General features: G+C 40.2%; 1 protein-coding gene across 1 annotated transcript; it reads right to left on the minus strand.

The window, feature by feature from the left end:
* Positions 1 to 473: 473 nt before the first annotated feature.
* On the minus strand, positions 474 to 25,565 carry cspg4b (chondroitin sulfate proteoglycan 4b). Its single transcript, XM_034118698.1, has 10 exons — positions 25,350 to 25,565; positions 21,156 to 21,319; positions 15,417 to 18,989; positions 14,377 to 14,850; positions 13,676 to 13,852; positions 9,344 to 9,542; positions 7,966 to 8,097; positions 4,679 to 4,851; positions 4,102 to 4,285; positions 474 to 3,456 (listed from the first exon to the last, which is right to left on the minus strand). The coding sequence occupies exons 1-10, from the start codon at positions 25,474 to 25,476 to the stop codon at positions 1,403 to 1,405; spliced, it is 7,257 nt and encodes a 2,418-aa protein (XP_033974589.1). The 5' UTR covers positions 25,477 to 25,565; the 3' UTR covers positions 474 to 1,402.
* Between the last annotated feature and the right edge of the window lie 1,441 nt (positions 25,566 to 27,006).

Genomic DNA, 27,006 nt, shown 5'->3' on the forward strand with positions numbered 1-27,006 from the left:
TAGTACCAAACAAACCATTTAAATGTCTCATTTCAGTATTCAGCCATTTGTGACAAAACTGTCTTTTATCATATTGAAACCCTGTAATGTTAAACAAAGATCTCAGTGATTGACAAAACATGCAACCCTCATTAAAGGTAACATGGAGTAAAGGACTTAAAGGTAGGGTAGATAAGTTTGAGAAACCGGCTCGAGATATACTTTTTGTTATATTCCATGGAATGCTCTTAACATCCCGATAGCAATGAATATCTTAAGTGCTTTGACAAAAAATCCATACAAAAATGTCATCTGTGGAAGCCGTAATACTGTAAAAAGCACGACCAATCATTTTAGCCGGCCCGGCTAAAATAACTGGATGGCCTACCTGCCTGTCAGCCTTCCATCTGTGCACAAACTTATCTCGTGCCCTCATTGGTCATGTGCGCGTTCGTGTGTGTTGGAGGAGGGGCTCTATAAGGAAGTGGCAGATTTTCTCCGGTTGTGTATTTTCAAATTCTAGCGATCTCGAGCCGGTTTCTCAAACTTACCTACCCCACCTTTAACTAAATACCTGAGTTAAAAAAGTTAATATACTATGATATATAATACACAACAACAATATAAAATCTGCACAATCAATTGAAATGCTTCGACTATACATCTTTGTGCCAGTGTCAGTCTTAGTAATTCACAGTTTCAAGCCGCTACTAGCACCACCTTCCACTCTGATGATCATAATAACCCATAATGGAAGAGACTTCATCGTGCATGAGGACCAGATAACAATGTGAGTGATTACCAAGCACAGGTTATAATTGACCACAATGATGATCACTTTTTAAATGTTCAATGCTGAACAAATTCTGTCCCTCCAACTCAATATACAGCAGTGGTTGTAAACCAGTGAGACTCAATAAAAGGGTATCTGTTTTATCCTTACTTAAAGCTGCACCAATCATTTTTGGGCCACTAGGGGGCAGAGCACCTCAAAACAAGCTAGCACAAGCTTGACATACAGTTGTATGGTCTTTTGTTTTAGTTCTTTTTTTTAAACCGTTATCAGAAAAAGTCCTAATTATGCATCTAGCCAAGAGTGCTTCATTATGGCCATATTGTGACCATTTGGATTAGCCCATATCAACTCTCAGACAAAACAATATTGGTCCTTACTTGCTAACCACAAGCTAAAAGAAGCTAAAAGGCTCCATGAAGCTGAACACTTGGAAATGTAAGGTTTGTTACTACAAGTAAAACCTTAAACAAGATGCCAATTTGTTTTGGTATGAATAGAAAAAAAGATTAATTAATGTAGCTTGAAGACAATTTATCGCCACCCTATTTGAGTACACAACCACTTTTGTTGTCAAAACAAGTAACAGTATTTTGCAAAGGATATAGTTTCCAGTCGGCTAGTAAAAGCTCATACCCAGTACTGATTCCTCTGCAGAGTGGGAGTGGTGGTTCTAATCATTTCGGAAGATGATGCAGGGGAACCGTTCTTCCAAGAACTTAAAAGTATGTTAGAATCAACAGTGTTATACGCTGAGCCCTGATTTGTCGTCAATAAGCGATCAAACAAGGGGCTATTTGGGCAGCTGGGGTTTAATGGAGTGACAGTCACTGTGGGAACTGTTGGGCTCCTCTGGGGTTGACCACGGTAGGACTGACTGCTTGGAACATCAGTGGAAGCGGTCTCTTTTGATGAGGAAGTTCTCCGATGCCTGTGGTGTCGAAGAAAGACAACCAAGACTACAAAGATGATTATAAGCAGCAGAAGGGCCAGCAGTGGTAAGATGACCAGGAGCGGACTGGAGGTCTTTTGAGGGTAGGACTCTACGCGTACAGGTGTGTTCCTAAAGGGGAAGTCCTCTGTTCCCTGCGTGGGCTTGCCAAGAGTCGTGCTAAATATGCTAGTTCTGTTGGAGTTTCCCCATCGGTTGCGTGCCTTGACCTTTTGCTGGTTTTTGCTTGTTTGCTGGGTGGAGAGGAAAGCTGTCAACAGGACGGGCGAAGCAGTCCCATTTCTGGAAGTGTGGATTGGAGTCCGAGGAACAGATGATGTGGTTGGAACGGGACTCTTTGTGGTTGGAAAAAGTGCCGCATCATATGGCACAACTGTAAAATGGAACTCGCCTTTAGCAGGTTGGACGTTATCAGCTTTCAGTACGAACACCAGTGAGTCATTTAGCTCTTGAACTCCCGTCATGTTGGCATTCAGCTGCAAGGCTAACATCTCCTGCATCACCTCCTGAAAGGTGAAGGACTCAGCCGGTACAGCTTTCTTGGACATTTTAGGTTTTGTCCAAACAACCTTCCCATACTTAGGATGGGAGATAATTTCAAATGTAGGGTCACTATTACTGATATTAGCCAGTTCAGAGGCATTAAGAAAGCCAGCGTTGAGTTTGACAGCAATACCATTTGGAATGCTAAAACCTTTGCCAACCTGGATTAAAGGTCTGACTGTTATGTTAAACACTTGATTGGTCACATTTGCCTCTGAAGTGAAGGCAGTGAATACAAAGCTGTCCTCTGCAGAGGAAAGGGAGATCATGTGGTAGGACAACCTTCCAGCCTGTAGATCCTCCTGTTCAAACGTTGTCACCTCTTGGTTGTCCTTCAAAAGCTTGCCAAAATGTGGAGGCTTTGTAATCTGGTAGTGTATGGTGAAGTTTCTCCCATTGGTCTCAGCAGCAAGGTTGTGTTGGGTCAGGGATACTGAGGTCTTGCCTTGCTCAAGTGTCAATCCAGTGTAGTTTACTAGAGAAATGGTGATTTCCGTCACTTCTAGGTTAAAGAGTTTATATATTGGTTTATGATGGCCATCCGTCACACTGAAGTAGAACACCCCTGACACTGAGCTTCCATCATGGATGAAATAGACACTTCCATTGTTGATTTGGGCTTGAGTGAAGGTCTCAACCGACTCATTCAAATGTCCTCCAAGAGCTAGGTAGCCATTGTTTGGCTTGCTAATCACAGAGAACTTTATATCACCGGGAGGATTGTCTAAGTCTTCAACTTTGAGGTTCTCAGGCCTGAGGGCTACCGTATCTCCTTGTACCACCTTCAGACTTGGAGCTTTGGTTTTTAGCAAAGGTGGCTGATCGTTCACAGGTGTGATTGTGAGGTTAAAATACTCCTCAACGATATCAATGTCATCTTGGGGACGTTGAGCAGTTTTCCCCTTAGGATTTAACCATGTACTGAATACAAAAGAATCATGAGTTGTCTCGGAGTTGTCGTGCTTGTAGGTAATGCCGTATTTGTTAACGATGAACTGGGAGAAGTTAGGTTTCTCTTTGGTGAGGTTTCGCTCTCCTACCACTATGACACCATGCTCAGGCAGAGAGGTCACCTGGAACCAGACCTCATGGGAGCTCCGCTGAGGTGTCGGCAGCTTGGACATCAGGTTAGAGGCATCCAGCTTGGATTCATCGATGATGACACTCTCCCCTTCTGTTACCTCAGCACCTAGCACCAAGCAAAACAAATAACACTTATCACCAAGGACAACAGTGTTACACGTTTTAAAGTCAAAACAAACACAAGAGCATAGTCAACATTTTTTTCTAGCCATTCTTCTCTAGGGATGGCAGATTAAAGGGCAGTTGATGGCTATTTTTGTAAACATTGTTTTTTCTATGCCTTTTTGGCCTTTTGTCCAAACAGTGTTTTAGTTCACTGAAAACAAAGCTTTTGTATATGCTGTTTCTAGTGTTGACATGTCGTTTTTGGCTTCAGAGTTTCAGAGTGTGCTCCAATATGTTCTTGGTGAGCTGATGGGTCCACCAATTTGTTCCAGACTGAAGTATTTCTGCTATTAAATCAAAAGGAAGACATTTGTGGTAGCTAGTAGATAAGCGGGCATCTCATGACTTTACCACTAGCGCCATTTCAAACTCAATATTTGTCATTTTCATTGAAATGTCTGATCAACTACTGGATGGATTAGCAGGAAAATAAGTATGCACCTTTAATATTACCACCAGTGTGAATTGTAATACCTTTGACAATCCAGTAACCTTTCATATATCATATGTTTCTTTTTGTGCTCAATACTTAAAAATAATATTATTCCTATCATCTTATCAGCTCTTGCTATACTGTTGTTCATACCTTTGTTTGCGAGCAAGACTGTGTTGTGTTCAGGTCCGGTATTCTCATAGGAAATGTCAATTTTGAAGGTCTGGCTGTCCAGAGTTGTAGGCGATGATGCCACAGAGAAGGTCATGGAGTCCATGGCTTCCCAGCCCACTGACTCGATGGGGGTTTGAATGAACACCACTTCCTTCCTGTCCACCTAGAGTAAAAGCCACCACAGATCTTTCAGAGAAACCACGATCCAAAATCAATTCACATCAACATATTTGCACAACATGCAGATTAGCCATCCTTAAAGTGAACTAATGGCTCGATCGACTGTCAGAACAGTTCAGTAGCCTAAATCACCTTTCTGAAAGATGTACAGTTTGTATATAGCCCATTATTAATTCAAATCTGATATGCTCAGCAGTAAATAAAGTGCACAGAGCTTCACAGCTTTAACTGTGTCAGAACAAAACCATCAGCAATAATTGATTGCATAAAAGCCTTACATGGTCCATTCAGCTAAAGAAGTGCAAAGTAAATGTATTGAATGAGGATGCAGACTATCTATTATTAATTCCATGAAAACCTCCAGTACTTCACTCACCATGTCTTGTGTGAAAGTGGAAATATCCACTGTTGAATTGTCAGGCTGCCTCGTCACCAGACGCCCAAGTTTAGGCTGCCGAATCAAACTGAATGTAATGATGCGGGTTGAGGTGTTGCTAATATCATTGGTCACTGCTTGTAAGTCCTCATTTGTGATTGGAGTTGAAGAGCCTGTGGAAGAGACGTGAAATTCAATTAAGAGTAATGCTGGTGAGTTGGCTTAGATAATTGATCATCAAACTATATCTGTCAAGAGAATTAGCTGTATTTGTCTGGTGTTCCGTTTAGCTGTCACCACACTGTTAAAATCTGTGGCTGCATCAAATGTTGCACGTTTTCCCCTCTGGAAGCGTTTCACATCTTTTTGACACCAAATGATGCAAAAAAATGCACTGGAATAGACCGATGGGAGCCCTTTGAAGTGTCAAATTAAAGCGGCACTGCAGACATCACAGGCTTTTACACAATGGTCCAACTGCAGTGCAGGCTGTTATATAAAATCCAAACAAGAAATTAAAAGTGGATCAGCTCCTTGAAGGCACGGAAATCTTCCACTTGGGGAAAAAGTAAAAAGAGTAATTTTCCGTGCATGATGACGGGGAGTGCTGCGAGCGTTTTTTCCTCTTAACATGAATTACATAAGATTTCCATAAGAAGATTGTGAGGATCCTAAAGAAGAGTGCAGATAAACGATGAAAGGCAATGATAGAGGGGAAAAGGGGCTCAGCACAGTGAATTCATTCATCACATATCGTGAGCACTCCCACCATCCATGACTGTCTCTCATGGGAAATGAACCTCTTAAAAAGGGAGAGGGAGAAACCGACTTTCTTGTCTGTTCACAATGAAAACCTGTCCTGCTCTTAATCGGCACATGATGTGTTTACTATATTATCAGATATTTTGTTCAGGATTTTTATGATGGTAGTACATAGAGATGTAAAATGTAGAAAGGCTCACAGGCATCTCATTAAAATGCCAAACACTATTAAAATACTTCTTCACAGGAAGTCCTGTAGTTTAGTCTTTGCGAGTCTAAAGCTGGTTACACACCAACCCGATTTTGGGAGTCAAAGGCCGTCGGAGGCAGTCGGGCATTCGCGGCGCCCTACTCAGGTTGGTGTGTCCCGCACCGTCGTCTCTTTACGGCACCTTTTCACACCTCCCGCGGCCGATTCAACATGTTGAATCGGCCGCGGGAGGTCAGAGAAAGTCGGCCCAAGCAATCACTCTGATTGGCTGTTCACACTACCGCTGCCTGCTGGTAAGGACAGTTATTGCCACTCGTCGACTGAAGTATTTGCGGTGTGTTCGTAGGCGGGTGGCGTAGGCGGGTGGCGTAGGCGGGTGGCGTAGGCGGGTGGCGTAGCCGACGCAGGCGACGTAGCTGACGTAAAAGTCGGGACGCCTTCGGTACACGTTCTTTGGTCTCAGGTGGGTGTGTAGCGGCCTTAAGTGAGCCACATTGGGAATTTGAGAGTGCCAAATAATGTGTGAAACATGCTACAAACACAGTGCTCAAACAACAGGCCACAAATATTCCCCAACTAAAGGTCATGTTTTTGAGGCATATGGGATAATATCTTTCAAATGATAATGATGAAAAGAGATTAGAAGGATAAAGCAATTTGGGAGTGTGATAATCCATATTAGAATATCATTAAGGCATCACAATACTCTTTTTCACATTTATTTTCTTCCTAAAATCTCTCTTTTCAACATTATTATTGTACTATTGTGTACCACAGTCCAGATGAAAGAAGATCTTAATGAATAAAAATGGTCAAACTTTCTTCTAGGATGGTTTTAGAAATTAAATTGTGCTACAAGAAATTAGCTGCTAAGTGCTTGGCAGACTTTTATTGGTGATTTGTTGTGGATGTAAGAAGGCTAAAAGGAAGAAAGACCTGCAGACAATACTGCTGAGAAGTGTACTGCTGTATCCAATTCAACACATATCAATCTCTTTCTCATGATTGTACTTGTACTTTCTTTTTTGGAAAATAAACTGAATTGATTACTGCACCATACACTTTTCAGAAACTTAAAATCATTTGTTAAACATAGATTTAAATTCTCGGCCGTACACTTTTGACACCAAATCTACACCCTTAGTTATCCCCAAATTTAAAAATGATCACTTCTACCATCTGTGCATGTCTCCATTTGGAAAAACACTTACAAATAAGAAGTTCTGGGTATTCAAAAAGACGTTGAAGGAAATGTGCTTGTATCAAGAAATCTTCCATGGTATTTCCAGGCAACACCACAATGACTTCCTGTCAGAAGGCTTTTAGGTAAACGCTGGTTTCTTAATAAGGCATATGTAACCATTTAGTGAGGAGTCTTTGCACAGAGAGTTAAAGATTGTGCAAGAAGAAAGCAAAACATTCATCTCACCTCCACTGTGTGAAAGTGTTTAACGTCACCCCTCACCCCATCAAAACCCTTCATTGTCAGTTAAAGCCCCCCCCCCTTCTGCCTCGCCTGGCACACAGCACCAACAGGGCTGCCTCAGACAGACAGTGGCACAGCTTTTCAAGTACCCACTCACCCTGTGGCGGGGGAGATCAGCAGAGCGTGCCAGTTGGCAGTTTGCTGCCTACACAATACCCTTCCCTTCTAATTCACAAACCAGACCACTGGAAATCTCGGGGAAATCGTGAAATGCGTTTATGGACACAGACAAAAGCCAGCATGCTAATAGTAGCAAAGTGTATATCAAAACATGAAGCAATGTCTGAGGATTCACCAGTCTGGTATTAGTGTAAAGTCAAAATTATTTAACTGAAGGGATTCTGAGCTAAGACTGGAGAACATACAAGCAGGGTAAATCCTACTAAATACAGCAAATGAGAGGAAAAGCGCACACACACATGCACAGACACACAAACGCATGCATACATACACACACAAATCTCCTGCTGAGCCGTAACAATGGAAGCAGAGAAGAGGAAATCAATACAGCAAAAAATTGCCTCTGAGAGAGGATGACTGAGAGACGGACGAAAATAAGTAGTTTCAGTTCATCATGAGAGCAGCCGATTAGTTTCAACATGAACAAATCTGGTGATCTCATATTGTGAGAATGGATAAAACACGGATACAAAAGTATAGGCAGAGCTTGATGAGTAGTTTAAAAAGCAAGTGTGGTTTGTACATGGGAAGAGGAACAATATCAAAGAGAAAGACTAGCACATTGTTAGATTTGTTTGAGAGTTTTTAAAACTATTGAACATTATCCTGAAATGATAGGCTCTACTCAGACCAGAGGGGGGGATGTACCTGGAAACACCTTGATTGGACGGTTGTTCTCTAAGCTGAGAACTAAGGATCTGGCAGTGATGCTGAAGATCTGCCTGGGAGTGAAGTTCACACCATCGTTCACTTGGAAGTTGAATCCTCCAGACATGGCACCTGGAAATGCAATGAAACAAAACAATGAAAAGCTGTTAAGAAGACTAAGAGGCAAAGTTGAAGGATGACTGTTGCAAGGAACAAACAACATCTTAGTTTTGTTATCAGCTACGTCTGGTTTCTGCAAAATGTGCAAAAAAAGAGCACTAAGTCAGCGTTCCTAATGTTAGTCTCAAGAAAAACTGCAATGCAAGCTAAACATGATTATTCTTAGTCAACAATGGAATAGATATGCTGAACTAAACATTTGTTAATAATATTTGTGTAGGTGTGTGTAAAAAATAAATGCATTCTTCAACCTATTGGTTAGGGTAAGTCTCTTACACACGATGTCATTGCTACATTTCCTGTTGGGATAAGTACAGAAAGAAAGAAGTGGATAGGAATCAGAACAGTAAGCAGAAACCTGATCTGAGACTGATAACATCAAACTGAGTTCCCAGACTATTTACCACAAACCAGTCTGTCTGTATTAGTGTTGCAAGAAATCAAAATACAATTGTTCTTGCAGATGACTATGCTTCAATGTGAGTTGTGAAATGTAAAACATATCACACTTTAAAGAATTGAAAACAGCATCTTCTAGTGGACGTAAAAGGTACAACAACAACATGATGTATTGAATCTAAAAAACAAAGATGAATAACTTTTGCCATGATTGTTTTAAACCCAAAGTGAGCAAGAAAAATAAAAAGACACTTGTTGTAATTAGAGCAAATCATTACATGAGCCAATATTAAATCTAGTACTTTTCTATTATCAATATATATCAGTATGGCTGATGCTCAATACCATGTTCCATTTTTCAACTTTCATTACATCAAAACCTCACATAAACTAAACTACAATATCAAATACATCTTATTGTTTCTTTTCAATACCATGTGTTTGAATCATTCATTTGCACCAAAGAATGACAATATGATATTAGTAAATTAACAAATACAGATCTACTGAATGGATCGCCCGTATTTGGCAAATGGGATTTTCCTCTTCGAGACTGTTGTCAGAAAAAACAACACACACAAAAACCTGTTTTTAATATAGATTTAGTAATTTCTAATTTGGGGAGAGACTCATTATATACGTGTACAGCTTCCTGACCCCTCCTGTAAAACCTCTTTCACTTCTGTTGTCAGTTTGTATGCTATCTGTAAATGTAAAATACAATTCCTGATTCAAAATGTGTCTTCTCCAGCCCTGTGTGGTGTTAATTCTTCAGTAGGTCATAGAAAACAGATTGTACCTTTGTGAACAAACAGCAGCTGCCCCTGGTCGATGTGAGCCTGGGTGAAGTTGAGCAGGGCCTTCATGGGGGCGCTCTTCAGGGCCAGGTGACCGTTGCTGGGGGGGATCACCATGAAGTGCAGCTCCTCGGGGGGGGAGTCCCGGTCCTGCGCTCTCAGATCCTCCGGCCTGATCTCCGTCACCGAGGACACCCAAACCTGGACACAAGATGGACAGGTACACAGGTGTCACCTTTAATCTCTGTGAAAATATAGACCTCCGGGGAAACATTTTTGTTTGACAGGATGTGGGGGCAAGATAACAACATCTGCCAGTTTGACATTTATTTTGATGGACGTTATGAAATACTGTCATATTTTTCCCAACATTGGGACAAAAGACCTGCATTATTTATGAGAGAACAGGATTATTACTCATGTACCACATTTATGTAACACCTACGTTCTGCTCAGATATAATGCCATTGAAAGGAAGCATGACAAATAGAAGGCCAACGTTAACAGCTATTATGACGTCCTCATTCATCACCACATACAATGAACCCAGGATGCTGTGGGTGTGAGTCCAGCTCCAAGGCTATTTCACATGTTTTTCTTTCTCCTTTTCTTGTCTCTTGTCATTTTCCAACTGTGCAGTCCAGCATTAAACCAAGCAGAACTGCCATAAAAATCATCTCCTGATGAGGCATCTAAAGACAGTGAGACAATAACAACCAATGGAAGAATATCACTCGAGTCCTGTTCAACAACATCATTCGAAATAAGGGCCATCTCAGGACTAAATATAGCGGTGCACACTGTAGAACACAGTTGGGTGTGCTGCAGTGTTGGTGAGGCACAGTTAAGGTCCTGCTTCCATGAAAATTCAAAGGTCTAGAGCTAACGCGAAGCAACAGAGGAGCTCATTGACACACAGAGCACAAAACGACTGAAGCGCGCAGACACTTGACAACAAAGCACGAGTCTCTATTCTCTGGGCCGGAAACTATGACATAACATGTCATTGTCCCTCACACAAGTTATGATTCCACTGTAATTACTGAGGAAATTCAAAGAAAATCATGAAAATATGGTAATCTGATTTCTCGATAGCTTTTGACTTGTCATAGTAGAAAAAGAACAGGTTATACTAATAACATTCACAATAGTGCCATTCTTTTCAGGTATCTTATTAAGACGTGACACAAGGCCACATAGTATTGTTGATCAATGCATGCTTCAAATCTATAATTACATACTGTAGTATGCATATATAGGCCTAAATTAGTGTTATTCATTTTGAATGTCATATTAGTTGGTATGAAAAGCACTTTTTATTATGTTTGGTCACTAAGGGTAATGGGAACCAGTTAACACTGAAAGAAAATAACACATTTAGCAGATACAAGGCAATATTATCTCTGATATTGAGTTATTTTTCTGGACACCTGGTGAATGTGATTCAATATCCTTTGAACTATGTGTTGGTCTCCGTTAAATCCTGAGTGAGATGGTGAATAGTGAGATTTTGTAGTTGTTGTGTTTTTGGCTCAAAACAGCTGCCTGCTGTCGCTGGAAATGATGTTGATAGGAAAGCCAAAACCGTAAAGTTGTGGGCTTAAAAACAAAAACAATGATGTTGTGTAGAGTTGAGGGGAACCTCAGGGATGTAAGTCTAAAGGCTGTCAATAAAATGGGGTATCTTTCACATCACCCATCTACATCTATTATAGCATCTTAAATACATGTTAATGTTTGGTCTCAAAAACCACACCGATTGGAGCTCAAGGACTGGATTATATTCCTATATACAGTATCATAAGACGGTCCTTTTTTCAATAGCGGGTGTCCTTTTTAGGCTGTTTTTCTGTTGTGTTTTGTCAGCCACAAGATATTAAGTGTATTATTTATAAACTGTGTTAGCACAGTAACATCTCTCTTCACACAGGAACTAACAAGCGTTTTACTTCGCACGTTTCCACTGCTGCTCTCTGAATGTTGGTTTATGTGATAAATGTCAGTGATCACAAAATGCAGAATTGGGCAATGCAGCGAGAGGAGTAGTGATGGCAACAAAAAATGCTACAAGAATGTAGAGCCTCTCACAAGTGTGAGAGAATCTGAGGACAGGTTTTACCTTTTAAAAACTCAAAATAGTGGGGGACAGTGGAGTTTAAATGGCCCTAAAATTATGCTAAAAGGACAAAATGAAAGACTCAGGTGTAACTAGAAGTGAGCTGGCCTCTCACTTGGCTGTAAGTGTTACTTACTGGAACAGAAGCACGGGGTACTTTTTTAATAAGCACCTGTAAACCACACACTCACCCACCACATGGGGACACCACACACATCACACCGCTCCCACAGCAAGAAGAGTTCCCACATGAGAAGACTTGTGAGTGTGTGTTCATCTACTCCTCCAATAATCCCCCTTTAACAGGAAGTCACAGCGGGATCCGTCTGGGGAACATCAGTGTGACTCACCAAATTCAAAGAAAAGACACATGAGATCAATTTGCACCAAAGGCCCCTTGGAGACAAGATCAATCCCTCAAACATGACAAGATGTCTGCTGCTTGTCATGCTCAGCAGGTAGCGTTAGTGATGGAGATGACAGTCAGGTTTCAGCAAAACAAACTTCACCACGCTTTCATCTTTGATCTTCTTTAACAGAATTCCTGTGTCTCTGTCACTGCATAGCCTCGAATGTTTTGATGTTTATGTGTTGAACTGTTAGATTGGTGGTTTTATCCAACCTGCTCAACATAAAATGAATACATCTCTAAATGAAATGATTTAAATAGACTGATTCCAATCACATGTTGCTTGGTCTGAAGCCTTCTCTTGATGTAAGGATGTCAATTAAGATGAATACCAAACTGAATTAAATGAACTTTAAAACCGGAACAGTTAAAAAAAAAAAATGTATATGCATCGAAGCAAACCACCACAGACCACAATAAGTCAAAGGTCATAAATGATTGTACCGCCACAACTACAAAACATTTGTAGTGGTTCATTCTGCATTACAAAAAGGATAACTTAAGTTCTTTCTTGGCATGACAACCTTTTGTCGTTTAACCCAGAAATGATTTGATTATGGTTGTGTCTGTAGTTTTAGTTTTTTTAAAGCAGATTTGTATTTGATCTCACATTTAAGCATGTGCAATCTTATATAACATGTAAAGAAAATCGCTGTCACATTACTTGTCACAAACTGTTTCAAAACTATAACTTTTGAAATATTATTTGGGAATTAATAAAAGGTGAGTGTAGGAAAAGCTCTCCATATCTTCCACAGTATAAATTCATCTTGAGCAGTGGCAGAGAGCCACCTTGTGGACAACATTAAGATAAAATCATTAAATTACATTTAATTGTAACCTGTCATCAATATGTGCAGACTTGTTTATCAGTGACCACCAAATATAATAAACAGCTCCTTTTCAAAAATATTCTTCAGGTTTCTAATTAATGACCTTTTTAATTCAACTGACTTCCTGAAGTTCTTCAGTGCTGGGAATTTTAGAAATCGCTATTCTGTGAGTCTGCAGGATCCCAGAGGAATTTGAGGCATTTAGGGCAAAGCTGCACAGACAATAGAGACCTATACTTTCCAGCAGACCTGTCTGCTCGGCAAATTCGACTAAACACATCAACTTCATCCTACTTTACTTTCCCAAATTACAGTGATTGTGAGTAGAAGAGCTTTCCACAAACAGCAGCAGGGTTACTTTGAATAAGCTCATATTGAAGAGTGATTTGAAATTGAGGAAACTGGTCTGAACTGGGGAGACGTGGTGACAATCCTTTCTATTTCCAGCCCATGCCACCATGCCACTCAACACTTAGGATGCCTGTGAAATTGACTAAATTCAAGCGACACATTTTTCTGCAGCAAGACCTTCTGTCATGTAATGCCTGTGAGTTATTTTCCTTTCATATAAACAATTTTGTATTCATAAGAAGCCTTTGAAACAATGTGCAATCAACGCATTATATGTAAAAAAGCCACTTCAAATTCACTGAAGCAGCATTGCCGGCAATCAAACCACTAATTAGGGCTAGAGTAGTGTTTCATTTGAAGACAAGCAACATTTGAACACCTTAGAGACAAAAACATGCTTTCCTAACAAAAACATTCAGCTCCAAATGTATGTAAAAGTCTGTTCTGTGCAGCCTGCCCCTCTGGACCCTCCTCCGCATAGCAGACATAGTTCCCCTAATCCAGCCAGCCAGCCATGGTAACGTGCAACACTGCCCACATGAGCATTGTCTCAAAGTGATGGTGCCAGATCTGCTAGAAGGTTTTGTTTCCAGAGTTTAAATATAGAGCAGCAGTGGCGACTCACCCTGAGGACCCTGTTGGCTGTTATAACAGGAGGCTCGTCGTTGACAGCTGAAACCTGGATATGCACCGTCTGGGCCGCACTCTGCTTCCTCAGGCCCGGGTCGTTGGCCATCACAGTGAAGTTGTCAGCTAAGGTTTCACTGCTGTCGTGAACGTAGTAAATGAATTCCTGTTCCACCTAGTTAAAGATAATTAAAATGATTAGGGAGCACACGAGAATAGAACTGCAAAACAAGTCAATAACACAATAATGATTAAAGACTCTCAAGCCAATAGTATTAGTCCATGTCAGCACATACATATAGGAACGAAAAAACAACTCAATGCATTTTACAATTTGACTAATTAATTAGGAGCACAAACCCGACAGGAGCAAGGCCGAGAGATAACCCGAGTAGTGCTATTTTATTCTCATTTTAATTTGGTTATTTAAATATGGATGATTTAGGTTACAGACATTATAGATATACCTGTAGTCATGAGCCTTGTTGCTTTAGTGCAACGTACTGCAATCATAATTAATACAACAATATTTATACATTAATGAAGCCTTCAAATGAAATGATATTTACATTTTTCGAGAAAACACCCTCTCCACTAAATTATTCTATGCCTGTAAAATGGCAACAAAAAAATGACTTCTGTGTGTTTTGTGTTGAGGGCATGAAAAATATACCACTACACAAAATAGGAGTGTCTCACCTGCCTCCTGGTGAAAGAGGTTATGGCCACACCGGTATGTCGAGAGTGCTCAATGTGACCGTGCTGCGGGGGCTCAGTCAAACTATACAGGAAGTTGTTTCCAGAAAAGTGTCTGTTGGTGACTTTGAGCACATCTTCAGTAAGAGCCTTGGAGGCGCCCTCGTTCAGCGTGAAATTGAAGACTTCAACTGGGATGAGGCGTGGGATGATGTCAATAGACATCCTAATGCCGTTGACATCAGTCACTCCGTTGGTAGCATCGAGGATGAAAGTGTCGTTCGTTTTGTTGGGCTCCGCCTGCATGTACTGGATGTTCCCACTGTTAATGTCCTCTTGCGTAAACGTCCTGACAGGGGACTGTTTGGTTCCGATGTAGCGCTCCTCTGCATCGGTAAAACGCCGGATAAAGCCATGAGATGGGGCTAGCTTGACTGTGAATACAATCTCAGATGGCAGGTTGTCTTCGTGAGTGACCTGCAGCATTAGAAAACATATTCCCAGGTTACAGTACATTGAAAATGTTCTGTGCGTCAGTAAGGTTTAATTTCTATTTTCCTCTAAATGTAACTTGGCATCATTGCAAAACAAAGACTGGTGAGCCTTATGTTTTGAGTTTTTAAGAAGCCCTGAAAACCAAAGCAGTACATACTGCTCTTTTATTGTAATATTAGTGAAATATGTTTTTTTTTAATTATAGTTTAGATCATGACAGAAACAATGTTTAATTATGACACCAAAACAACACCACAAGAAGGTTGTTATAATGTTTTATTTTTAGAATAAAATAAAACATTATAAATGAAACATTGTGCTCAGATCCTATGCACATTATTATTTGTATTTATATTAAATTATATCACGTCTTTAAAGAAGAGGTATAGTAACCACTGAACAAAAAGAACTTTAAAAAACGTAATTAAAAGGTCAAACTTGCCATGAGTAGAATAACTATGGTATTAGCTTTTACATTTGTTACATATTAATGCACCATATTATAAATTGATGATCAAAAGTCTCTTCATCTTCAATGGAACACTCACCTCTAGTTTGGCTTCGCTAATCTTCACTGGTTTCCCCTCTTCCACCAGTAGGATGTTGTGATGCAGCACAATGGGTGGCCTTTGATGACTTTCCAGGTACACTTTCACATTGATCCTCACTGCAAGTTCAAGACCTTTTGCCTTCACTGTTAAGTTGAAATACTCGGGAACATGTTTGCTGTCATTGTGCCGATAGGACATTATCCCATTCTTGAAGTCAGACAGTGAGAATAACTCCACTTCTGTCTCATTGCGATAAAGTCCTCCATACTTGGGGGCCTCATCCAACTTGAAGACGACCTCCTGGTCATCTCTGATATCCAAATTTGAAACAATACTAAAATTACTGGTGGAAAAGGTTACTGACTGGCCCTTCTGAACCATTAGGCCAGTATTGTTGCCAACTTTCAAGAAAGCGTCCTGTGCACTGATGTCTAAAAGACTCGATACAAAGTGTTTTCCATCGGAGACAAAGAGCACAAATCTGCCCATGTTTACACCTTTGTGAATAAACAACACTCGCTTGTCTTCCAAATCCTTCTGTCGGAACTGGAACAGCCGGTGAGAGGTGTCATTAACGAGCACTAGATCTCCCATCGGGATTCCACGTCGAGTGTAAATCAACTGGCCATCATCAAAGTCAGAGTCTGTATCATGATAACGCAAATCATCTATAGTGAGTAACTTCTGTCCATTCTTTACTACTAGGAACACTTTATCAATAACACGTACCGGCTTTTGGTCATTAACTAGCTGAATTGATATGTTAAACAATCCTTCTTTGGAACCAAATTCATCTTCTGTGATTGAGGATTTAAATTCTTGGCTGGTGGAGGCTATAAAAGTGAAATTATCTTGAGTTGATTCACTGTCATCATGGATGTACATTATCCGTTCCTCCAATATATCCTGATTACTGAAGGTTAAGATGTTGTCGTAGCTAGCATTGGAATTTGATCGAGTAATACGGGATAGCTTCCCATGTTTTGGGCTGCTTATTACTGTGTAGAACATATCCTTTGTACTCAAAGTCTCTGCAAACAGGGCATCTTTTGTAATAAGTTTACTTTCTCCCTCGATAAGTGAGAGACCATCATTTCTCATAAACACGCTGTTGACATCAGCTTTAATAGTAAACCGAAAGTCATAGTTTTGTGACTCAGCATGTTTGGAAACCAGCTGAAACTTGAACCTGTCACTTGTGTCTTCATAAGGCCTGTCAACCAGCTCGTAATGTACTTTTTGATCAGTTACATCTCTTTGGCTAAAGGTTGAGTTCTTGGTCAAGATAGTGGTGTCGAGCAGGAGCTTCCCTTTCTTCGGTGTGGTGAGAACCCGAAAATAGAGGTCATCCTCTGAGAGTACCACACCTTCCGCAGTGGCAAAAAGATTGTCTGAGTCCAGTGTCACTTTTCTAACTTTATCCATATCCATTATAACATTCCTCACCAGGTGGTACTTCACCCACTTCACAGTGATTGGAAAAAGTATTTCAGTGTTTGCCCTTGCAGCAACGTGAACTTTGCTCTTAAAGTAATCGGTCACGTTGGACGTCTGGACTTCTTGAAAAGTGCTAACATACCTTAGTCGCCCTTTTTCAAGAAGTCTTTGAGAAAATGAGTCAGTATGCCTCCATTCACCGCTTGAGTGAAGTCTCTGGAGTTCTCCATACTGAGGGGGTTCAATTATATCATATCGGATGTCAACTATTTGTTTTATAGCATTTGTTTGCACAGCCAGCTGTTTTAAACCAAGTATAGCTGACTCTCCTTGAATGATTTCAAGGCCTGTGTTGTTGGCAATCTTATACTCCAGTGCTACAGCCATGACCCTTAAAACCACAGTATTGCTAACTTTTTCCCCATCGCTAACTCTAAGGACTATTCTTGAGTTTCGAACTCCTGTGTGAACATAGAACACCTTCTCTTCCTCCAAGTCTAGATATGAGAATGAGGGCACTGACTTGCCCGGGTTGTTTTCAATTTCCAAATATCCTGCATCAGCATTCAGGTTTCCAAGCACAGAAAAGACAAGGTTGGTGTAATTGCTGTCAATGTCTGTGGCCCTCAGAACATCAGTGGTGAGGCGTTTCTTTGAGTTCTCCAACAGCACAAAGAGATTACCTTCAGGGAGACTCAATTCAGGTGCATCGTTGGTAGGTGTCATAGTAACATTGTAACGGTACAATTTGTTGCCCTTCAGATAATCAGGAACTTGCTTTCTACTACTCGAATAAATTGAAAACATGAAGAAATCATCTGGTTCCTCGGAGCCTCCATGGATATACATCACTCTTCCATGCCAAAGGTCCAACATACTAAATGTGTTCTCCTCTTGGTCCTGGTCGACATCAAGCCTTATCTGACCCCGAATTGGTTGCTCCCGAATTTGGAACACAATCTGAGACTGTCGAATGCCAAGCTTCTTGAAGTCTAAGAGCACCTTGATGTGTTTGGCCTCGAGGGATGCTCGACCACCTTCAGGGACCACAAGGTTTTTGAACTGCACAAAGTTTGAGCCATACTTTCTGTCCAAGCCCTTTGCGAGGGTGGAAGTTTGAAGTGACGGTCTTGGGGTTACCAAGTGAAAAAGAGATCCAGCAGCACTTGTTGGACTCACAGTGGTTGATGGTTCATGTTCTGTCTCTGGCTCACAACCAACTGAGATATCCTTGGTGACTACAGCATTGGAAAGACCCGTTTTCACTCTGTTGACTTCAATGTTCTTCAGACATCCTTTAAAGGAACCTCCTCTGACACGCTTACCAGACACAGAGACAAGCCCCACCTTTCTGGCCTCTGATCTGGTGCCGTCATCAATACCTCCAACGAAAAGAGAACCTTTAAGCTGAAGCCTCTTTGACTGGGAGCTAATGCTGCTTCTCACCATCTCTCCATCAACAGTAAGCTCGAGGCTTTCAGATCTGAAATGCAACTTCAAAGTATGCCATTTCCTGTCATAAATTGATGTAAGTGATCGAAGCTCGGTTTTGGTTCCACCTTTCCCAACAATGGCCACTGGCAAACCTTCCTGAATCTCCACAGCCAGGAAGTCCCCCTCTCTGGCTGAACTGTACAGGATAATTCCCTCTTTGGCTGAAGTGTGCACGACACACTCAAAAACTGCTTCCTGCTGGGTGTTCCAGGTTGGAAGAGAGATGTAAGCCCTGGAGCTGAAGAAACTGATAGGGTCCTCCTCTGTGGCAAAGAATTGGGGACTACAGCCTAAAGAAACCTCATGGACATTCTTGAATCCGGTATATGGCCTCAGTGATGACAACAAGTCATGTTTATTGAAGACCACCTCGTCCATGCAGCCTCGGAAGCCAATCTGGTCTCTGGGTAGGTACATTTTGTCCAGGCCTCCTGAGCCTCCGACAAAAAGCCCATCCGAAATGTCGAGATTATGATTGGAGGCTGGAATCTTAAGACCAGTTTGAGAGTTCTTGTCCACAGTCAGGGTTACGTTGTTCTGCACGTGGCGAACCTCCACGGAGTGCCAGGCCAGGTCGTTGAGCTGGGTGCCTTTCTCTGACTGTAACTGTAGCTCCCCTGATCCGAGGTCAAGCTTCAGCTAAGAGAAGAAGAACAAAAAAAAGGATTTTAATTCATTACATCGTATCAAAAGGTAAATCCACATACTGATCTAAAGAATAATCCATTTAAATTAACATTTATCATTTTAGAATACACATTCATTGCTATAATCCTCGCAACATGCATTTACGAATGGCATTGTTGACTAGTTGGTCCACATTGATTTAATCATTATTAGATGAATTGCTTTGGTTACCCCTTAACTTTTCTTCAAAGGTCATCTTGATGTTAACAATTAAGGTTTTGAACAAAATGTCCAGAGATCTTTTGGATGGATTGAAGTTCAATTCGGTCGACATTCAAAACTACTTCAGTTGAATTGTTAATACTTTGCTGATGCTTTAAATATTCATCAAGCATTATTATGATGACATACATTTCAACATCACTGTAATTTACAGTTTGCTACTGTGAAGTATGATAATAAAAATACATGTATGTTAAAAATAATATTTATATCATTAGATATAACCTATGACTTATAATAATTCAATATGAACTGTAGACACTGTGACACCTGGAAAAGGAGACACCGGTTGTTATTTCAGTGAGCTTTGTCTGTGATTTAAAACAGGAAGAGAACTATTATTTCTTTGCCTTCAGCTATGTGAGCATCATGTCACCATCTCCAACTAATGCTGCATTGAGATGACATGCTTGTCAAGACATGCTGGCTGTTGGGTCCCTGCTATTCAGGCAAGGGTTTCCAGGGAGAGGCGCTCAAGTCTGACTCACATGGAATGAGACCCCAAGCCCGAGGATAACATGTGCGATTGAACGTAAAATGATTTGGTGACCTGTGCTAGTTTAAGGAACAAGGAAGAGCAGTTCACTCCTCGTGCTCACTGAAGTACAACACTGCAACACAGTTGTCAGTGTGATTTATTCCCGGTAGCAAAACTCGAACAGAAATAGATGTTCTCAAGTTTGATGCACAAAGCTAGAATTCATATCTCAGGAAAGACTGAGTTTCCCATGTATGTGTTTGCATATTAAAAAGGTTTTCTTCAGTATGTTTGTCTATTCTTTATGTTGATTTGCAGAGCAGCTTACTGGATGCTTTAGAAACAGTCTCCAGGTGACAAATGTATTTCACTGATAAATGCTCCAAGCAGGGTTTGTCTTGTAGGCTAAAAATAGTGCACCCGACTTGGCAAACGTGTATTAAATGTCATGTTTATTTATTTGGATAAAGCGCAAGATTCCATTTTTTTTGTAATACTGACACACAGTTTCACTTGGATTTAACAAGCTTATTAATCTATGAAATAATTGCCTTGAGAAATAGTGAGAAACACTCAATTATTTAAAATTATTATCATTTCAGTGGCATCTCTTTTGAGTGAATAAAAAGCACTAAGCAGACTAATTTATGTCTCACATAAGGACAGTATTTTTTTTTTATCACCACTGTAAAGTGTCTTTGAGCACCTGAAAAAGCGCTTAGAAATTAAATGTATTATTATTATTATATTATTAAGTAAAGAATGGCCTCTTTACACTAATATTGTTTATAACGTTGTATAAAGAGCACTAGAAATAAAACCAGACAAAACGTGACATTTAAATGTGTCTCTTTGGGCTTTATGACATTTTTCCAAAAAGTGTTGACATTTCATGGACTAATTCATTCATAAAAATTAATCATTGTCAAAATAATCATTAGTTGCAGCCCTATATAACATTGTGTTAGTTATTTATAGCACCAGAAAGCAAGCATGTGCATAAATACAGAACTCAAGTAAATTATTCAAATGTTGGGAGGCAAATGTGTGTTGCACTGGGATCAAGGCATAAATCATATGGCTGACATAAAAAGTACAATAGCATAATGATCACACACAGATGTGCTGCTTTCATAATCTCCTAGTTTCCACTGTGACAAGTGACTGGTATGGAGCTAACATTCAGCTCGCACTATGCAGGCTTGTCTTCTTGTGTTACTTTGTGGAGTGACTGACACTGTCAACTGTGATGGAGCCATAGCTTACAGTCTTCAGTGTGTCTTTCTCGACGCGTGCATGTGGTCAAGCACAGATATCAGTGTGTGTTGTATTCCTTTACATATATGCGTGTGTGCATGTGGGTGCTCATGTATGCATGAACACATATGCTCATGTGCTCAGGCCATGGATGTACCCACCTGCAGGCGACCAGCATGGAGCTCTAGTAGAAAGTAGTCGTTCTGGCCGGCGGCGAGAAACAGCAGGCCGTTGGTACTGGAGGTTCGAAAGCGAATGCGAAGCGTGTTATGGTCGGACGACTCTGTTGCCTTGAGCTGTACAAAGCCGTCACCGTAGAAGGAAGCTGTAGAAAGAGACATCAGAGAGGGTTATAGAGGGTTATTTCAAAAACACAAACAGAGACAAGAGGGAGAACATATGTATCCAAATGTGGTGTTCACTCTCTTTTGCAGCCTGTTAAATCAAGGCTATACACTCCGAGTATGAAAGAGAACTGCAACAGAGAGTACAGTAGCAAGCTGAGGAAGTCAAGCATAGTGGTCCTAATAAAGGCAACATGTGACATTTAGATGTAAAAGTCAGCTAATTATCATTCTGGTTGTTCTTTAACACTGGAGCAGAGTCTGTGTACATGGAAAACACACACATATATAAACACAGGGCTTCATAACGCACACTCACTGCACAAATTATACCTCACCAGATTTAAAAGGATGCTTGTTAGATCCTCTGCTGAGCTGAGCCTTCCTGGTGGGCCTGCTTTGTTTATACCATGATGACTTACATGCATTCAAGTCCAACAAATGTGCAATTATGAAGCACTTACATGTAGAATAATCACCACCTTAAGGATGGAACAAAACTCCAGCCTGTGCATTGAGAGAAAATTGCAGGTTTCTGTCTCTGAACGTTTGTATTTTTAAGAGAAAGTCCACAAAGTGTCCGAAAACGTAGGAATCACATAACTGAATTTTAAGAGTATTTGACTTTAACGCCACAACAGGAGCAAACAAACTGAGGCAAAGGATGTGGAGGTGAGCTTGGAGGGAGTCGGACATGTTTGGGCCTGCCCTGCCCTGACAGGAACCTTCAAACTGAACATGAAAGGCTCTGACGTTTCCACATTGTCCGTGGCCTCATGTTCCAGAAACAACGTGGCTGACGGTCCCAGCTGTTTCTTCTACCTCACCTCCCAGCCATCTCACATCACCCTGTAATCTGGCCTAACACACTCGCTTTCTCATCCAAGCCTTCATGCCCAGGCACCACCAGTTCAGCTTTTTAATGAGCTCCAGAGCTCCCACGCATATTCAAAAGGTTAACAAACACCTTCGCCCGTGTGAACAAACATGTCTATTGCACATTTGATTGGTCTGTGAATCATGACCCAGGGCAGGACTGTAGTACTGCTAATGTGCCAAAGTGACTCACACCAAAGGCTATATAGAGTTAATGCGAGTTAATGCATTGTTGTTATTCCTGAAAAGAGTCAATGCACTAAATGGGTTCTTTGCAAATCCAATCCGTATTATTAACTGTGCAGTACAAATTAACTCAATTAAAGCAGTTAAGCATGAACATTTGCCCTTTAGCCACATCGATATACAGTCAGCCATCAACAGGGGCTGGTTGCAGAGGGATGAAAAACAAAATCAAAGTAACATGTTACTTAAAATACTTTTACTATCAAATATTTTAATTAACAGCAAAGAAAAATATACCTAATAGCAAAGAAAAGAGAATAAATGCTTAAGCCCAACATACATGTTATATATACAGTCTATGGTTACACCTCATCCCCTGGGTTTTCTCTTAGTAATTGCCTGAATTCAAATTCAGTCTTTGTGCATCACCCATATTTACAAAATATATTTCTGTTTTGGTATCTTTAAGATACCTTTCTTACCCATCTTTTTAATCTGCTTTTCTTTTCTAGACAGAAACACAGTCAGTTTTAACATTGAAGAGAACATTCCAAATCTTATCTGGGCAAATTAAGATCATTTATAACATAATTTTACAAGCAAATATCATGTTTTCTTATTCAAAATGTTATTTCAAGTCTATCTTTTCTCTGAATTGATTTTGCTTGAGAAGAGACTTGGTTGGTTAATTCATTATCAAAAATAGAAATGTTCTATTAATTGACTAATCGTGTAATCAACTGGCAGTTGTCAGGCCTTTAACCCTTTAACGTTATTATAAAAAAACAAAAACATGTGCCTGTATTTTCATCAAAAGTCAATCATTTATTTAACCCATTTAAATATATTTGTAGTCAGACAGCTTTCTTCCATTTTAAGAAGCTAGCATCTTTTCCGGTGAAATTCACATAGTTGACTCCATCTCATTTCCCCATACAGCCAGCTTTGGGTGTTGTTTGTGCCCACCAGAAAATAACACAGTTTAGTACCAATTCAAATACAGAGTAAGACCTCGGCAGAGAAATCAAATAAAGGCCACACAAGCTTGAAAATGTTTCCTCTAAAGATCTTAAGACCAATGTATTCGCATCAATAGATATTTATTTATAGATACAAAAATAGTAGTTTTCCGTGATTTTTGTTTACTTTTAATAAACTGCCCTCAACTGACCAGTCTAATGTATTGTGCCTTTAGCAACTGCTAAATACAGCTGGAAATAAACAAATTGATTTTCCACAGGCACACAGCATTACTCTGACCCCAAGACAGACGCACGGAATTGGTTGTCCTTTCTTATTTAAACGTCATGTTCATTCGTCTGACTGGATCTTTGAACTTAACAGGGAGGAAGCATTTTCGAAAAACTGCCCGAGAGGAATGCAATGACATTTTTCCCTTAAATTCACAAGGATGGACATGCATGCTCAATTGTATTTTGGTGTCATCTCTGTGATGTTAAAGTCACATAAATGAACGTCATGTTTGGTTAAAACAAAGCCCACGGTTTACTGGATTCTTTGAAAGCTGAATACAAATGGAAGACACATTTCAGATGTGGCATTTATGACATAGTCAAAGGCTATGGATATGTAATATGGATAAGTTTGGAGGGTATGTAAATGAAAGAGCACAGTACCCGAGAACAATTCCCACTCATGAACATAGCTGTGTACACCTGACTGTGGTTGTTCTGTAATATGCATGTCTGCAGGGGCGGTTTCTGTGGGTCAAGGACATTTTTTGGTGAGATTTCACAAACCTTTTTTTCAACAACAAAGCCAGTGACCTTTTAGCGAACACCCGCTTGCAGTTAATTTGAGGGGGGGAGACCAGTGCTTGTCACTGCCTGTGTGCTCAGTTTATACAACAGATCAGAGATGCAACTTGACTGAAGTGCCTCTCTGTTTTTTAGTTGACTGTCATGCCACTCAGTTGATGATGCATGGTCAAAGCATGCGACGTGGCTGTTTTCAGCAAAGGCTAGTTTCATAATACTAAGGGTATACACATATTCTGAAATCCATTGAAGTAAAACAAATGGCTATACTGTAGTTATTTTTCAATGAAGGATATGGTGAGAGTGAGTCACAATGAAATAACTCCTGATTATACCCAGGGGCCGAGCCTGGATGAACATTGAATTACATGACACAAGCATGGAATCACATCAACCAGAGAGGACAATGTACATCTGAAGCTGTGACTCATTAAAAACATATTTTTCCCTTTAGATCTCTCAAAGCAGCTGTCCATTGTTTTATTTATTTATTTAATTGTGCCATTATTGCCACAGTCCTATTGTTCTACAGGCATCATAGTCCCATTTCTGCTGCCTACTATAATAAGGTAAGAGCAGTGCATCATGCGAGAAATGACCTAAAGACATTTAATAGAGAAAATCAGTGATATTATCAGACCCATGCAGAGGCTGCTTAAAAGCTACAACTAAATTCTCTTTTGAGTCTTTGATGAACATTGCAGCCAAACATCAACCAGCCATACCCCATTCACAATTTATTCACTTCTGTTGAGGTTAACATTAAGGACCTGTGAACCACTACAGCAACTCAAAATCACGCACAGAAAACATTTAACAATCCTGTGTAAGGTGATACTACAGCCTACTTTTAGATGCATGCTCATGATGATACAGAAATAGTGCTGCAGCCTACTCATGAAGGAAATCCCATCCATCCAAACGAGGTAGGAGCTGTTTTTTTCAATTCGTTATGACCATTGAAGATGGTAGTTATCACCTTGGAAATCTTAAGTAGCTTTCAGGGTGAAACAATTTCCTCTGTAAACTACAAACAACACCTGGAAGAAATTCGTCTTTGGTAACTAATGTCATTTTATGGCGTCAGTATTAACAATTCGACATCAAAAGAGCCACCATTTTAGTTTATCTTTCATTTGTTTTCATTGAAAAAAAGTCGAAAAGTTGTTACCTCCCGACGCCAGCTCGAGCAGGAGCGACCACCAAAGCAGACCGCGGAGCCACAACTTCTTCTGGGTGTTTTTCACAACAGAGTCCATCTTTCTTCTCCCGGTGGAAACACGACTGTTACCGGACATGTACGGTTACATATTTACAGACCTGTTTTTCACTGGAACACGCTTCAGTACCTTTAAACACAATAGTTGTGTGTGTTGAATCTGTGCAGCAGCAGACCCTGCACTGAACTGAGACACCGACGTAGGTCCTCGCTAAACTCCGCCTTGTGTGTGTGCGTGTGTGTGTGCGTGTGTGTGTGCGTGTGTGTGTGCGTGTGCGTGCGTGTGTGTATGCCTGTGTGCGTGTGTGTGCTTGTTTTCAAAGAAGGCATGTTAATCTCAGTTTTCAAAATAAAAGCCACAAGAAGAAGGGGGGAAATGCTGCAGGCCATTTCAAACAAGCAACAAACACACTTTGGGAATGAGAATGTGTTAATAGACATTTCAAAGTATTTTTAATTAACCTGATTTATGATACTTGTTATTAAATGTGCCCACAGAATAAATCAAGTAATGCTATAAGGATCTGCAGGTAGGCTAAAAGGCACTTTAAAAAGGGCCCTTCATTATTTGACTTAAGATGCAAATTCAGGGGGTTTGCTATATTCTAAGTTTATAAATAGATAAATAAGTAAATTACTTTAGGCTTTGTTAAAGTGTTTTAATTGGAGCCAATCCACCTCTATATAAAGGTGTTTAAATTGAATATCTGTTTAGTTTACAGGCTTATTTGGGAGTGCAACAATCCTTTGAATGGAATTGAAGCTTAACCCCTAAATTGTGTTTATGGATAATGCTTTTTGTTAACTGTCATCATGTGTCCCCAAATAGTCTGAGCTCCATCATCTGCTATTGACCGGCACCTTTTAAGGTTCTCATACATTTTGGCTGAGTCACTTTACAAGTTGGGAAAGTTGAAGTGCTTTTACACTTTCTCATAAAGGAAGAACCGAACATGTCAGTCTGGTTGACTGGTTCCAACTGTTCTCATAAGCTCTGACTGTTTATTTATGTAACAGACTGATCCTAGTCCAGTTAGTTATTCTCAGTCAAGACGGATAAATTAAACAATCCAGATGGGATTCAAACCCACAACAACCATCAGACTTGAGAGCTGTTTCATTACCAGCTCAGCTTGCAGGACTCAGGTGGACGGTCTCACAAAGAGAAGAATTAGACTTCAACAGTGTGTATCAGGTTCAGTCAGAAGTCTGTAGATGTTGTTCCTTTGTAGATTGATGACGTTTCTGCAGCACCAACCTGAGGTACTGTGTGTGCAACAAATGTACCGTAGGCCTATGCTGGGTTTTATTTGACTTCTCTTACCAACTTAAACTTAAAAAAATCAAACATTGTTGTCTCAAAAGACGGTTGTTGAGGGTTAGTATACATTTCAAATGTCCAGCATCGACCAACTAACTCTTGTAAAAATATGTTTTTCCTATTTCTAGTAATACATAGCTGCATAATATAAATCAGGTCAAATGAAATGGAATCTATTGAAAAATCCAAGACTGGAAAACTGAAAAACTGCAGATTCTTTCACAAGGATATTCATATAAAATATTAAAACACATATTAAAAGCAACATAAATGTATAAATATATATAA

The sequence above is a fragment of the Trematomus bernacchii genome, unplaced genomic scaffold (genome assembly GCF_902827165.1).
Source record: "Trematomus bernacchii unplaced genomic scaffold, fTreBer1.1, whole genome shotgun sequence".
Lineage (NCBI taxonomy): Eukaryota > Metazoa > Chordata > Actinopteri > Perciformes > Nototheniidae > Trematomus > Trematomus bernacchii.

Bases quoted from the DNA above. Each gene is read 5' to 3' on its own strand.
- cspg4b (XM_034118698.1), bottom strand. From the start codon at position 25,476: ATGTCCGGTAACAGTCGTGTTTCCACCGGGAGAAGAAAGATGGACTCT. The intron at 4,852-7,965 runs GTACATCCCCCC...TCTCTTCCACAG, and splicing joins TCCAATCAAGGTGTTTCCAG to GCTCTTCAACTCCAATCACA. The intron at 3,457-4,101 runs GTATGAACAACA...GCTTGGTGCTAG, and splicing joins AGTCTTGCTCGCAAACAAAG to GTGCTGAGGTAACAGAAGGG.